This window comes from Plectropomus leopardus, chromosome 22, assembly GCF_026936395.1.
Source record: "Plectropomus leopardus strain MGB_pleo_1.0 chromosome 22, ASM2693639v1, whole genome shotgun sequence".
Taxonomy (NCBI): domain Eukaryota; kingdom Metazoa; phylum Chordata; class Actinopteri; order Perciformes; family Serranidae; genus Plectropomus; species Plectropomus leopardus.
Window position 1 is genome coordinate 9,019,493 of NC_142197.1, and position 11,669 is coordinate 9,031,161.

Here is an 11,669-nt window from a genome sequence, read left to right on the forward strand (position 1 = left end):
ACAAAACAAAACAACCCCTCCCCCCTAAAAAAAAAACAGCATTGGAGGCATTTCTTTTTATTTTATTATTATTTTTTTTACATGCAATCATTACCAAATTACCATTACAGACTATTAAATACAATCTGTATTAGTATAATGCGTATGAAAGAATAAACCTCAAGACTGGATTTCCAATCTTGAGCAAAAATAATGATCTGAAGTGAAAAGCTACTTTTTTGTTGCATAATGTAACCTGTCATGAAGAATAACAAAAGGATTTGCATGAATTTGCATTAGATTTGGTTTTAAATTAGTCGACTCTATAATATCAGAAGAGGCAGTGCACGGACGTGGCTGCATGAATGAAGTATGAAACATATGATTTCAGGAGTGTTTGTCCTATACTTGCATCCCCTGGTGTGGCAGCATCTACTGTGTCATTTTTTGTTGTTGTAAAAGGCAAGTTGGTACAGTACATAATCTGAGTGCCAAGTTTATCAGTTAATATTCAAAATATTAAAATAACTGGCAGAGACAAATGGAATTTCGGGTACTGATATGTTTTATTGCCTCAAAAACAGACACCGAGACAAACAAAAAGAAACACTGAAACAAAAAAACCAATGACACTGGATGCACTTTATCATTGCAATAATTCCCAAATTACCATTACAGACAATTCAATATTACCTGCATTACTGAGAACTATTAATAACATCCTTAAACAAAAAACAAACAAAAGACACCAAAATGATTTTTATTGTATAATGTAACCACCTTTGTCATGTAAAACACCTAAAAGGTAATCTGCAGAGGCAGTATTTGCATACATTTGCATCAGATTTGGCTCTAAGTTTATTTATATCAGAAGAGGCAGTATGTATGCAAGATAAATGGCAGCATGAATGCAACATAAAATACTTTTTTTTTCTGATAATCCCAGGAGTGACTGTTATTTTTGACTTCAGATTGGGAAACCATTTATGAATATATATATATATATTTTTTTAAAAGGCACATTGGTACAGTATACAATCTGAGTGCAAGTTCATTAGGCTGTATTTAGATGTGTGTTGGTAAACAATCCCCTCTGGCAGCCAAAAAAAGTCACAACCACCCTATATATAATTAAATCTTACCCTGAATTCATTTCTAATGTAACACAATGTTAAAGATCCCATTATGAGGCCATGTATATATGTCAGATGATGAATGATTGTATAAATATATTATTGCACGGTAGCTTGTTGTTTTCTTCTTGTGGTCTCGAAAACCACCTTTGATTCTCACACCAGCACACGTCTGATCTTGCGTGTGCGCTTGGTTTTGAGGTTAGTTTGGATCATCGCTGCAGAGAGAAAATGAAATAAAACAAATAAATAAATGCCCTGTCATGTTTCAGGAATACTATTCAAAGACATTACAGCGTATTTTAGCTGAGAGAGATATATTTTCTCTGTATTACTTTAATCTACAGGACTGTTCCCAAGTTCTTAAAGTTTTCTGGGTTTAAATGGAGCAGTTCTTTCACAAATATTCCTGCTTATAAACTCAACATAAAGCTAAACTCTATTCTCTACTTATCATGAAATTATCCCAAACTTTTTGGAAAATCTTCAGGAATTTATGGAAACAGTAAAGCTGTAAAATAAAGCGTTAACATTTTCTTCCATCACAGTATATAAACATAACTTCACCTCCAAAGTCCAGCTTGTAGGAGTGTCCCTTCACTTTGAAAGTCATGCTGTCGTTGGGGTTTTGCTTGTACTTCCTCTCAATGTCATCGCTGGTTACTGAGCATTCAGTTTGAGTGCCGCTCTGCTGAAACAATTCAAATTCAAACTCATATACAATTCAGTGAACTCAACTACTACTATGTGTGTTTAGGCTACAAAACACACATTGTTGAAAAAATACAACCAGACAAGTGCACCAGGAGCCGGAGAACCAGGATAAGAATAAGTTCCAGAAGATGATATAATGCACAAAATACAATATAAATCATGCACCTGCAGGGAATTTAAAATTCTGACTGCCAGTGGGATAAAACATTTGAATGGCAGTTTGTTTTGCAGGCAGGTAATGCATAAAGACACTCTGATGGAAACAGAGAAAATTCACCTGTAAGGACCTTGTTAGTGCCTTCTGTAGGATTCACTGGTGACAGTAATCATTAAGGTTTCACTCCAATGATTTTAAAACAGATTTAAATAACAGTGCAAAGATGTAATGATGATGGAGCAGCTTGAACTGTACTGTAAAAAACACAGATAAGATTTTTAGCTAACTGCATCCCAATAACTCACCCTTTGTTTGAACACGTGCCACGCTCCGCTGTCCCCCTGAAACTGCCACTGAGGTTTCGTTCCCACGGAGAGATTCTGCAGATCCGAGGCCACGTCTGAAACTCTGTAACGAGAACATCGAATTCTGGATTCTGTCACAACATTTAAAGGTACAATTTAACATTCTGGTAAATAAAAAGAAAACAAAAAACAAACTCACGCTGCTCCTGCTGTCTGTTGTCGGTACAGCGGTCGACGACTGACTTTCCTCTTTCTTTTCGAAGTCACCTGTTGCATTCCTACCAAACAACAAAAAGAAAATAAAAATTGTATCTGAGAATGGACTGACAATGTGCTACTTGTGGATTTTTAGTATCCTGTGAAGGTTTCGTGAGTTTACTTCACCTCTGAATCTAATCTCAAAGGTATCAGCACCGATGGTGAAAGTATAAGAGCTCGCTGGGTTACTCTGGAACTTCGCCTCTATGTCGGCACTCTTCACAGGGCTGGGGTTTCCCTTTGAATCCTATCCAAAAAATAATCAATAACTATTACCGAACTGAACAGGAAGAAAAAAAATCATCAATGCAATAGTTTAATTCCATCTACCTTGTCTCCATATTTGATCCACTTGCGGCCCAGCATGCAGTACCAGAGCCACTCAGTGTTTCCATCATCCAGACGTCTCACTCTCAGACTCTTTCCATACACTCTCATCCTCTTAAAGTCAATACTGACGGCCCTGCGGAGAGACACACAGATTAAACAAGAGCCAGCTCTGTGTGTCTGCACTTAGAAGATATTTAACCCTTTAAAAATCTGAGCAAACTGGCTTGATTTCTTTCAAAAACATAGGAAGAATGCAATGGGCAACAAAAGAAAAAATTATCCCAAAAAATAGCAAGACATTAGTAAAAAAGTGCAAGAAAATGACCTGAAAATTACTTTAAAAAAATAAGCAGCAAAATGGAAAAAAAACAGGAAATGACCTAGAAAAAGCGCTTTACAAATTATAATAATTTTAAATATATAATTATGATAAATATAAACATAGCTTTTCACTAGCTTTTTGTCCCTAAATATTTTTTCCTTTTTAAAAATATTTTTCTAAATCCACTAATTTCTTGTAATTAGTGGAACATTTCTCTTTTTTTTAAGTACATTTTTATTGATTTTTAAATTAACAGCACAGTGCTCCTCACATTGTCAAAAACAGTTTAGACTACAAAAAAGACAAAACCAACAAAGAAATGTCAATCATTACTTAAATGAAAAAAAAACCCACCATCTATTATGAAATAGGCAAAAACATTAAGAAGGCTGACCAGTGGTTCATTTCTCACCAGCTTGCTTATTGCCTTTTTTCATGTTTTGAACAATTCTGCAAAGATTTCCTCAGGCTTCAAATGTTTATATACTTGTGAAAGGTAAAAAAAGTGATGCTGTTCCAGGTTTCAAAGGGTTAAGCACCGTGTTTAGCTCTTACCCGTATGGTGTGTTGTAGATTTTAATACTCTTGGTGTGTGGCAGCGAGTACTGAGCCTCCAGGATGTGATCATTAGCAACATCCAGCCAGCCGTTTCCATCCTTCAGCTGCCACTGGTAGAACCGGCCATCAGTGAGCTTTGGCTCTGGTTTAATAAAAGACAAAAACATCAACTTTTACCCCACTTCAAAATATCTGAACTATCCCTTTAAGCACACAGTATAAAAAGTATGAAATGAGGTTGTGGCAACCTTTTCTCTCCTCCTCACTGCTGGATGCTGATTGGTCCGAGGCTCTGTTTCTTGCACCAGAGGACTCTCCTCCACCTTCGGGGTGTTTGAGTTTACACTTCGACCCGTTGCGACAGCGTCCGGTCAGGGCGTACTTGCAGAAGTGCAAATAAGAGCACCTGTCACCGTCCTTACAGCCGCTGCTGCTGTTGTAATACCTGCAGGGCTCTTTCCCATAAAACTGAAAATTAAAGTATAGAAGATTTGTCATCGCTGAGAGGTGAATCGAGTTATGTTGTGTATAGTTATGGCAGTAAACTCTCACCAGCATTTAAATATGTGGGTTTAAAGCGGTTAACTGGGGATGGGATTATATTACTCATTTATAATGTTCTGTACTTTTATCAAAATGCTACACTAAATGAATTTGAGAGTAATTTCTGAAGACACATTTTAGTTTGTTTACTTTGTTATTTTGTTGAAAAAAGAAACACTGCTCTAAGTGGGATTGTGATAAGAGCCATAGAAAAAATATTTTTAATTTGTTTACTTTGTTATTTCAGAAAAATAAAATAAAAAAAACCATTTGGACAATGTTTGGATGCAGACATTTTTTGTTGTATTGTGTTGCAGAGCTGCTGAACTCTTAAGCACAAACACTGGATTGGTTTTATTAACTTTAAAGTACTTGACGTGTGAATTGTGCAGCTGTGTTATCCAGGTAAATACAAGTATTGGATTGGGGCTCGGTATCAGCAGATACTCAGTATCACATGAAAAAAAACCCAAAACAACATGACGGGGACATCCCTGAGGTTAACGGATCACTTCTCACAGCTTTATGTGTATTTAGAGAAACGAAAAGACTCCAACATGTTGCGGAAACAAACCTGACAATCGTTTTCCACATCTGAATATCCTTCACTGCCCGACTCGTCGCTGACATCAGATTCACTCTCACTTTTTGACAGATTCTCCTCGTCAGACTCTGGAAAAAACACGTTTGACAAACACTGATTTATAATGCTCAGTGATGAAGGCTGAACATGGTGGAGATACAGTCTGAGTATGCATGATATGGCCAAAAGTATAAGGACACACGCTTTTTCCAACTATTCCAACTCATTTTAATTTAGATTCTTAATGTTACAACACACAGTGATATTTAAGATTCATTATATGTCATCATGAATCATTAACTTTGAATTTTATGGCAGCAGTTTAGAGAAGACCCTTTCCTGTTTCTACATGACGATGACCCTGTGTGTAAAGCAAGGTCCATTTAAGAAAACAGTTTGTGTTACAAATCTTGACTGCTCAAAACCGTAAGTGTAATAAAGAAAAATATGTTTTAAAGTGGTGTTATCTGGGGTGTCACTTTAAGTTATTACATAAAGTTGCAATCATTTTTTGAGTAGATGTTTGATTATTTGTCTTGTTATTTGTCTATTAGCTCTCATGAACAACTTCATTAAAATCAGTGATATATGGAGAAGGGGTGGGATTAAATAACTTCTGATCTCTTCTCACACCTTTTTGAATAAGTTAATCAAGTCATTGTGTGTTTGACCATTTCTTTTGCTTTATGTTTTTCATTGTCTGTAAATATTACTTTTTTTTGTCTGTCTGCTTTTGTATAATTGTTTCTCTATTTCCTTTTCTACGTGTTTGAAATAAATCAAATCAAACATCAAACAATACTTTAAATAATAACGGAGTATTTTCTTTTTATTTTTGATACATTTGGAAACAGTTAAAAAATTAAGTGTAAATCTACAATTCACACACACACACACACACACACACACACACACACACACACACACACACAGTTGTTCATCTGCTGCCCCCTGCTGGAAAATAAAATTAAAAGCTCTGTGGTCTTTATCTACACGTTGGAAAACTGTTTATGGATTAAAGTTAGATAATTAACCCAGCCTCAATTAAACGCCTTTTATTTGAGAAATTAATTATTATTTTTATTATAAAGATTTGGGCTACGGTTGCACATAAACCCAATAAAGAAGCTCCATAAAGAACCACAAAATAACAAAAAACGAAACTGAAACTATCCATTTCAACATAAACGCAACTTTAGATAAATCTGTGCACCGACTGAACGTTTATACTTGTTTCTTTCCAAAATATCTACCATAAAATGGCATTTACCAGTAATCACATTGGGTTTTGGTCTGATAAAGACCTAAAAAATGTCTCATATTTATAGATATATATAACCATAAACAAGCAGTGGCCATACAGGTTACAGCTGTTTCACGAGGGCATAAAAAGTGGCTACATGTAGTTAATGACACATTTAAAACCACAGATAATCACAAATAGGCTGCATAAATTAAGCTGATGTTTAAAGGGTTCTTACCGTGGGCAGTCGCCATTCTGAGGTCTGCAAAAGTTTCGTTTTCATTACCACACTTTTCATATTTAGCCACACCCACATATTTTTTTTTTGCCAAGAGGCTGGTGATGAAGTGATTCATATCAAGTCATCTGCCCACAAACTGTCAGCTTTATGTGAAGGCAACGGATAAATTATAAAATGAGTTATATATCATGAAGGCACCAGAAAGCACAGATTTAGATGTGTATAGATGAATCTTCAATCTCCAGAATCCAGGACCCAGAATTAATTAATTTTCTTTAAAAAAAAAACAAAAAACAAAAAACAAAAGTGACACATTGTATCTATATGAAGCTTTTAACAAACAAGCAAATCTATAATAAAACAAATCTATAATAAGAACTAAGTTTTTAAAGAAACTGCCATCATATACCAACAGATCAAGATACCTTATACATGATAAAAAAAGTTTTCCAACTATTAGTTTATACAAATCTTTCAGCTTTGTTGTATATCTAATTTGAGGAAACTCCCAGTCTGTGTTCATACTTCTATTTTATTTTCTATTTTTTATATATTTATTTTTACTTATTTTTGTCATTTTGTATGTTTTAGTCTGTCTGGTTTGTACCTACTTGTCTTCATTATTTTTGTAATTTTGTGTATTAGCCATTGAATGTACTAGTTTTAAAACGGTTAATAAAATATTAAAACAAAACAAAACAAAACAAAACAAAACACAACTTAATATTGTAATGCGCTTAAACATCCACAGCGCTGGAGGGCGATGATGAGCTGATTCAGCCGTTTTCGCCTCCCTGCCCACAGGTCACTGTTAAGCGCCTTCTGTAAAAAAACAAGCGAAGAAGAATATAGGGTCCTTCTGAAGGAGGAAGTAGCCTTTTCTAACGAAGGGCACTTGATAAAAAAACTAAAAAGAAGAACGGGAAATACGAAAAAAAATGGACTTTGAGGATCACGCTTACACCAGCACTACTTATGATAAAGTCAGCCCCGTTGAGTTCACATATAAAAGTAAGTATAGGCGGCAAGAAATGCCATTTTATTTAACTAGCTAACGTATTAAGAGGAGTTAGCTTGGACACTTAGCAAGCTAGCAAGTGGGCTTCACTCCATAGAGAGAGTACTTAAAAAGAGCACTTTCTTTCAGCAATACAAAGTCAATTTAAGGTTATTTAACTCACATTTTTTCAGCCGTCCACCACTGGTACTAAATGTTAGATTATATTTGTTGTGTGGTGTTTGTTTAAATGAGAGCAGACTAACCAACAACAGGTGACAAACCAAAACAACTGACAACTTTGTTGCATTTCTTCCCCTTGGGGCAATAATGCAGAAGGTCAATGTTTTTGATATTTATTTATTTATTTATTTTAAAGTTATTTATTTGTTTAACAGACCCCATAGTTTTTGTTTTTTTTTTTTTTGGTTTTTTTTTAATATAAGCTTGTACCAAATAGTTGAGTTGTCACTTCATGGTATTTGTAAAACAGAAAGAGAAAAAAGTTGATATAATATGTAATATGTTCCATTACAGTTCTTTTACAACATCTCAGAAGTAGTGAAATTCATAATATATATTTTTTTATTAATATATTATCGTCAAAATATTTTTTTATTTCATAAAAATAAGCCAAAATGAATCACCAAGTAATCTGTTAATGCAATGCAATTAATCAAATCATGAGTTTTTTTTTTTCTCCTTTGTGACATTAAACTGAGTATCTTTGGTTGTGGACAAAACAAGACATTTGAGAATGTTATTCTGAGCTTTTGGAAATACTGATTGATATTTTTCACCATTTTCAGACTTTTTAAAACCCAAACAACTACCGATTAATTGAGAAAGTATACAACATATAAATCAACAATAAAAATAACTAAATGCAGACAAATGCAATGTCATTCATGTTGAGAATTGTGGACTGTCATCTCCAGCCTCCATGCATTCTTTTCTAATTATTTTTCTCTCCCTGTTTTCTTTTAGTGTCTGCAAGCGAGATTGAAGAGTTTGTGAAGCTGAGGGTTTCAAATAATTACCTCTTCTCTGGAAAAAGAAATACTTCCATGTGTGCATGGAGGTATGCCAGCAAGTTAAAGCTCTGAGAGAAATTACTGTGTGAAAATATAGAAAAATGTTTACATATGCAGGTGCATGAATAGGAAGTATCATACTGGAAAATAATGCACTCAGAGCTATAAATATACATATTTCCAAGTCTGAGGGGCATGCACGTGCGTCTGCGTTTATAGAGCAGTCAAAAGAAACGGCCTCTCTCTGAAATGTGTAGTTATAGTTGTGTAGTTTGTGTGTGTAGTGCAGCTTTCAGTCCACTTGAATTACAATATGCTTGACATTTATTTGGGATTTTTGTCCAATGACGCCAAAATAAAACTGCCTACATCAGCTTTAACTTAATAAATCAAAACTTAAACCTTAATGTTTTTGTGTGCTTTTAATAATTATGTTTTTTTAGGGCCATCTTGAAACATATGGGCTTGCAACACAAGATGACTCATATTCAAGCATCCAAAAAGTGGGAAAACATGAAGAAGAGATACAAGGTCAGTTTAATCAATCCCATTTATTAAGCATTTTGACATTTTCATTCTTGATTCATTGTTTTCTCTCTTCTTCATCAGGACCTAAAGAACCCTCCAGATGGGATGAAGGTGTTCCCTGATGTGTGGCCTTATTTCAATCTGATGGATGACGCCATGGCGGGTCGGCTGGAAGGCAACGCCCCCATCCTTAAGGCCATCCCCAACAACGGCGATATCTCATCCATCTCCCAGCCCAAGAGGAGGAAGGTGTCCATGGAGATAAACTGCCCTGGGCCTTCGTTAGCAGGTGGGCCGGAAGTTGAGATTTCCCTGAATGAAGATGAGGACGAGGAGGAAAGCCAGGAAATAGGCCGCACCGTTCTTGAGAAGGAGCACGGGAGGATGACTGACAGCGAAAGACAGGTGATGGAGAGGGAGGAACAGGTGATGGAGAGGGAGCGGCTGGTGATACAGAGGGAGAGAGCGGTGCTGGATCGAGAGGTTGCCGCTCTGGACCGAGACCGAGCCTCGCTGGAAAGAGAGCGGGCGATGTTAGAGAGAGAAAGGGCGGTGATGGAGAGGGAGAGGGCGGTGATGGAGAAGGACAAAGAAGCTGTGAACAGGGAGCGGCTGGCTCTGGAGCGAGAGAGAGCCAGACTGGAGAGAATTTGTGCACCTAAAGAAAGGACTGAGGAGGTCACAGAGGACGGCAACAACGACAGCGACACAGACATTGTGGACAGGAAGGAGCGATTCCTCATTATGTTTGAAAAACTTGTTGAAAATTTTTGATTAATTGTCTCTTTCTGCACAAAATCTTCCCCAAAGAAACAGAGTTCTTTGCAGTTTCCAGCTTGGTTGCATCTGCATATTAGAGGTCGACTGATTATTTTCTGCCGATAGGACGCTGTACAAACTGATGTTATCCGCAGAACTAGCCTCCGAAAGTGGGTTATGGCTGTTCAGCCTCCTGTGGAGACTGCTTTCAATTCCTTTTTCAAATTAAAAGCTGCCATTTCAAAATAAAGACCTCTACTGTTTCATACACTGTTCAGCCATGTACTAGGTTTTGACCTAATCCTGTTTTTAAGATCCGACAATATTCTTAATACAGTGTATTCCACTTTGGTCTTCCAGATTAGGCCCTTTTCTGAATTTAGCATTTTCTCATTAAGACGAGGAATTAGCTGCTATTATTGGTATTATCTGGACTTGCATACAGCGCATTCAGAATATGCGTCTCAATTTGGGTTTTTACTGCGGTTTGCAACACTTAGCCTTTCACCTGTTTACAATCAGCTCTGTGTGTTGTCATGGAAATGTTGTACACAGATCAACTAGGCGACAGTTTGCAGCACTGCGGTAGAGATGTATGATCGAAAGAAAATCCCACATTTTTGGTCAAAAGGAGACAAAGTTCAGCAGACTAACCATTTTTGAATATTGTGTGTGTGTCCCATTCATATCATTCTGTGCCCCCTCTCTAAATTCAGACCTGAATGCAGTGTAGATGAGTTTTTTCCCCCTCTGCAGCAGTTTGAGGAGTCTGGGTTATGGGTTGAATAGTTGATCACTTGATCCAATCAGAGCTGATCAGATCAGATCGATGGATGAGAGGAACATCTGCTGCAGAAAGTTTCACTTTCACCGTGCCTGATGTTCTGCTGCTCCATCTGTGCCCAGATTATGCTCTGTGCTCCGAAAGTATGGTGCAATGAATATTAAAACAGTATCCAATATCACTCCGAATAGACATTTCAACTCCAAAAATATAAAGTCACTCTTGCCATTCTACTGTTTCATATTTTGACATGATAAATGACGCATAAAGGGACATTTATCAGGACTATGCTTGACTGACTGTAAAGGGGAATATTAGTAGAAAAGTCATTTTAATTAGCCATGTAAACAGCTTGATATAAATAAACCCTCGTATTTTGAGCATATAATAAATTGAGTGACTGAGAAAGTATTTTTAAGTATTTCAAAAACACAAAATGAAACAGAAATACTACAAATTAATAGGCTTTTCCCCCTTCCAAACTATTGCTATGATATCGGCCTTAAAAAATGTATAATCTGTTGACCTCTACTGCCTATCATTTATATCAAAATGCACATTAAGCTTCACCTATTAGTTGTCAATGAAAACGTTGAGCCACTCCGGGTTCGGAGAGGTCTTCAAAACAACTTTATTCACTTGTGGTTATTCCATACAGAGCAGACAATAGCAAGCTATTAGCATTATTCTTAACCCCATCCACAATCAAAATCAACAACCCACCCCTCCCAAATCAAACAAAAGTCTTTATTTGATCAACTCCAGACATTAGAGTCTTTGCTATTGTGCACGGTTAAAACATCACCTTGTGAAATGTAATATACCAAATATTGCAGTTCATGTAAAAAATCTTTTTTTTCAGAATATATATTTTTTATATTACAGTACAGACTTTACAACAAATGATTGTGTTTAAAATGCGTCTTTTATTGCATTAGATACTCAATTTACCTTTCATTAAGCTCCAGCTTCAATAAGTTTATGCTAGTATACATTTCCAAAAAAAGTGTTAGATTTGTCATTAAAATTAATATTATTATTTTTACAAAACAAACATATTTAAACAATGTTACTGGTTGTTATTTCTCTGCCAGTCGTGAACAGACACTAAACAGACACATGCATGCCATGTGAGGGTTTTTAATAAACTGATTTCTCCGAATGCCATCGATTGTTTACTCTCAATCAAGTTGCGGAACAG

General features: G+C 36.1%; 2 protein-coding genes across 3 annotated transcripts; one reads left to right on the plus strand and one right to left on the minus strand.

Annotated features, from left to right (window-relative positions):
* Positions 1-526: 526 nt before the first annotated feature.
* On the minus strand, positions 527-6,420 carry LOC121961443 (protein mono-ADP-ribosyltransferase PARP12). Of its 2 annotated transcripts, none has more exons than XM_042511431.2 (10): positions 6,364-6,420; positions 4,874-4,971; positions 4,005-4,224; positions 3,754-3,898; positions 2,877-3,009; positions 2,673-2,793; positions 2,488-2,566; positions 2,289-2,391; positions 1,680-1,803; positions 527-1,330 (listed from the first exon to the last, which is right to left on the minus strand). In XM_042511431.2, the coding sequence occupies exons 1-10, from the start codon at positions 6,377-6,379 to the stop codon at positions 1,269-1,271; spliced, it is 1,101 nt and encodes a 366-aa protein (XP_042367365.2). In that variant the 5' UTR covers positions 6,380-6,420; the 3' UTR covers positions 527-1,268. The 2 variants fall into 2 exon arrangements, with proteins under 2 accessions (XP_042367365.2, XP_087929046.1); XM_088072920.1 differs by having other exon boundaries at positions 1,680-1,800; positions 6,364-6,419.
* Positions 6,421-7,222: 802 nt separating this feature from the next.
* Positions 7,223-11,635, plus strand: LOC121937713 (uncharacterized). Its single transcript, XM_042481034.2, has 4 exons — positions 7,223-7,377; positions 8,351-8,444; positions 8,841-8,928; positions 9,007-11,635. Exons 1-4 carry the CDS (start codon positions 7,305-7,307, stop codon positions 9,697-9,699), a joined length of 948 nt encoding a protein of 315 aa, XP_042336968.2. The 5' UTR covers positions 7,223-7,304; the 3' UTR covers positions 9,700-11,635.
* Positions 11,636-11,669: the final 34 nt, after the last annotated feature.

Bases quoted from the DNA above. Each gene is read 5' to 3' on its own strand.
- LOC121961443 (XM_042511431.2), bottom strand. The intron at 3,899-4,004 runs GTTGCCACAACC...TTATTAAACCAG, and splicing joins CAGTGAGGAGGAGAGAAAAG to AGCCAAAGCTCACTGATGGC. The intron at 1,331-1,679 runs GTGAAGTTATGT...TTCTCTCTGCAG, and splicing joins CTACAAGCTGGACTTTGGAG to CGATGATCCAAACTAACCTC.
- LOC121937713 (XM_042481034.2), top strand. From the start codon at position 7,305: ATGGACTTTGAGGATCACGCTTACACCAGCACTACTTATGATAAAGTC. The intron at 7,378-8,350 runs GTAAGTATAGGC...GTTTTCTTTTAG, and splicing joins CGTTGAGTTCACATATAAAA to TGTCTGCAAGCGAGATTGAA. The intron at 8,929-9,006 runs GTCAGTTTAATC...CTTCTTCATCAG, and splicing joins ACATGAAGAAGAGATACAAG to GACCTAAAGAACCCTCCAGA.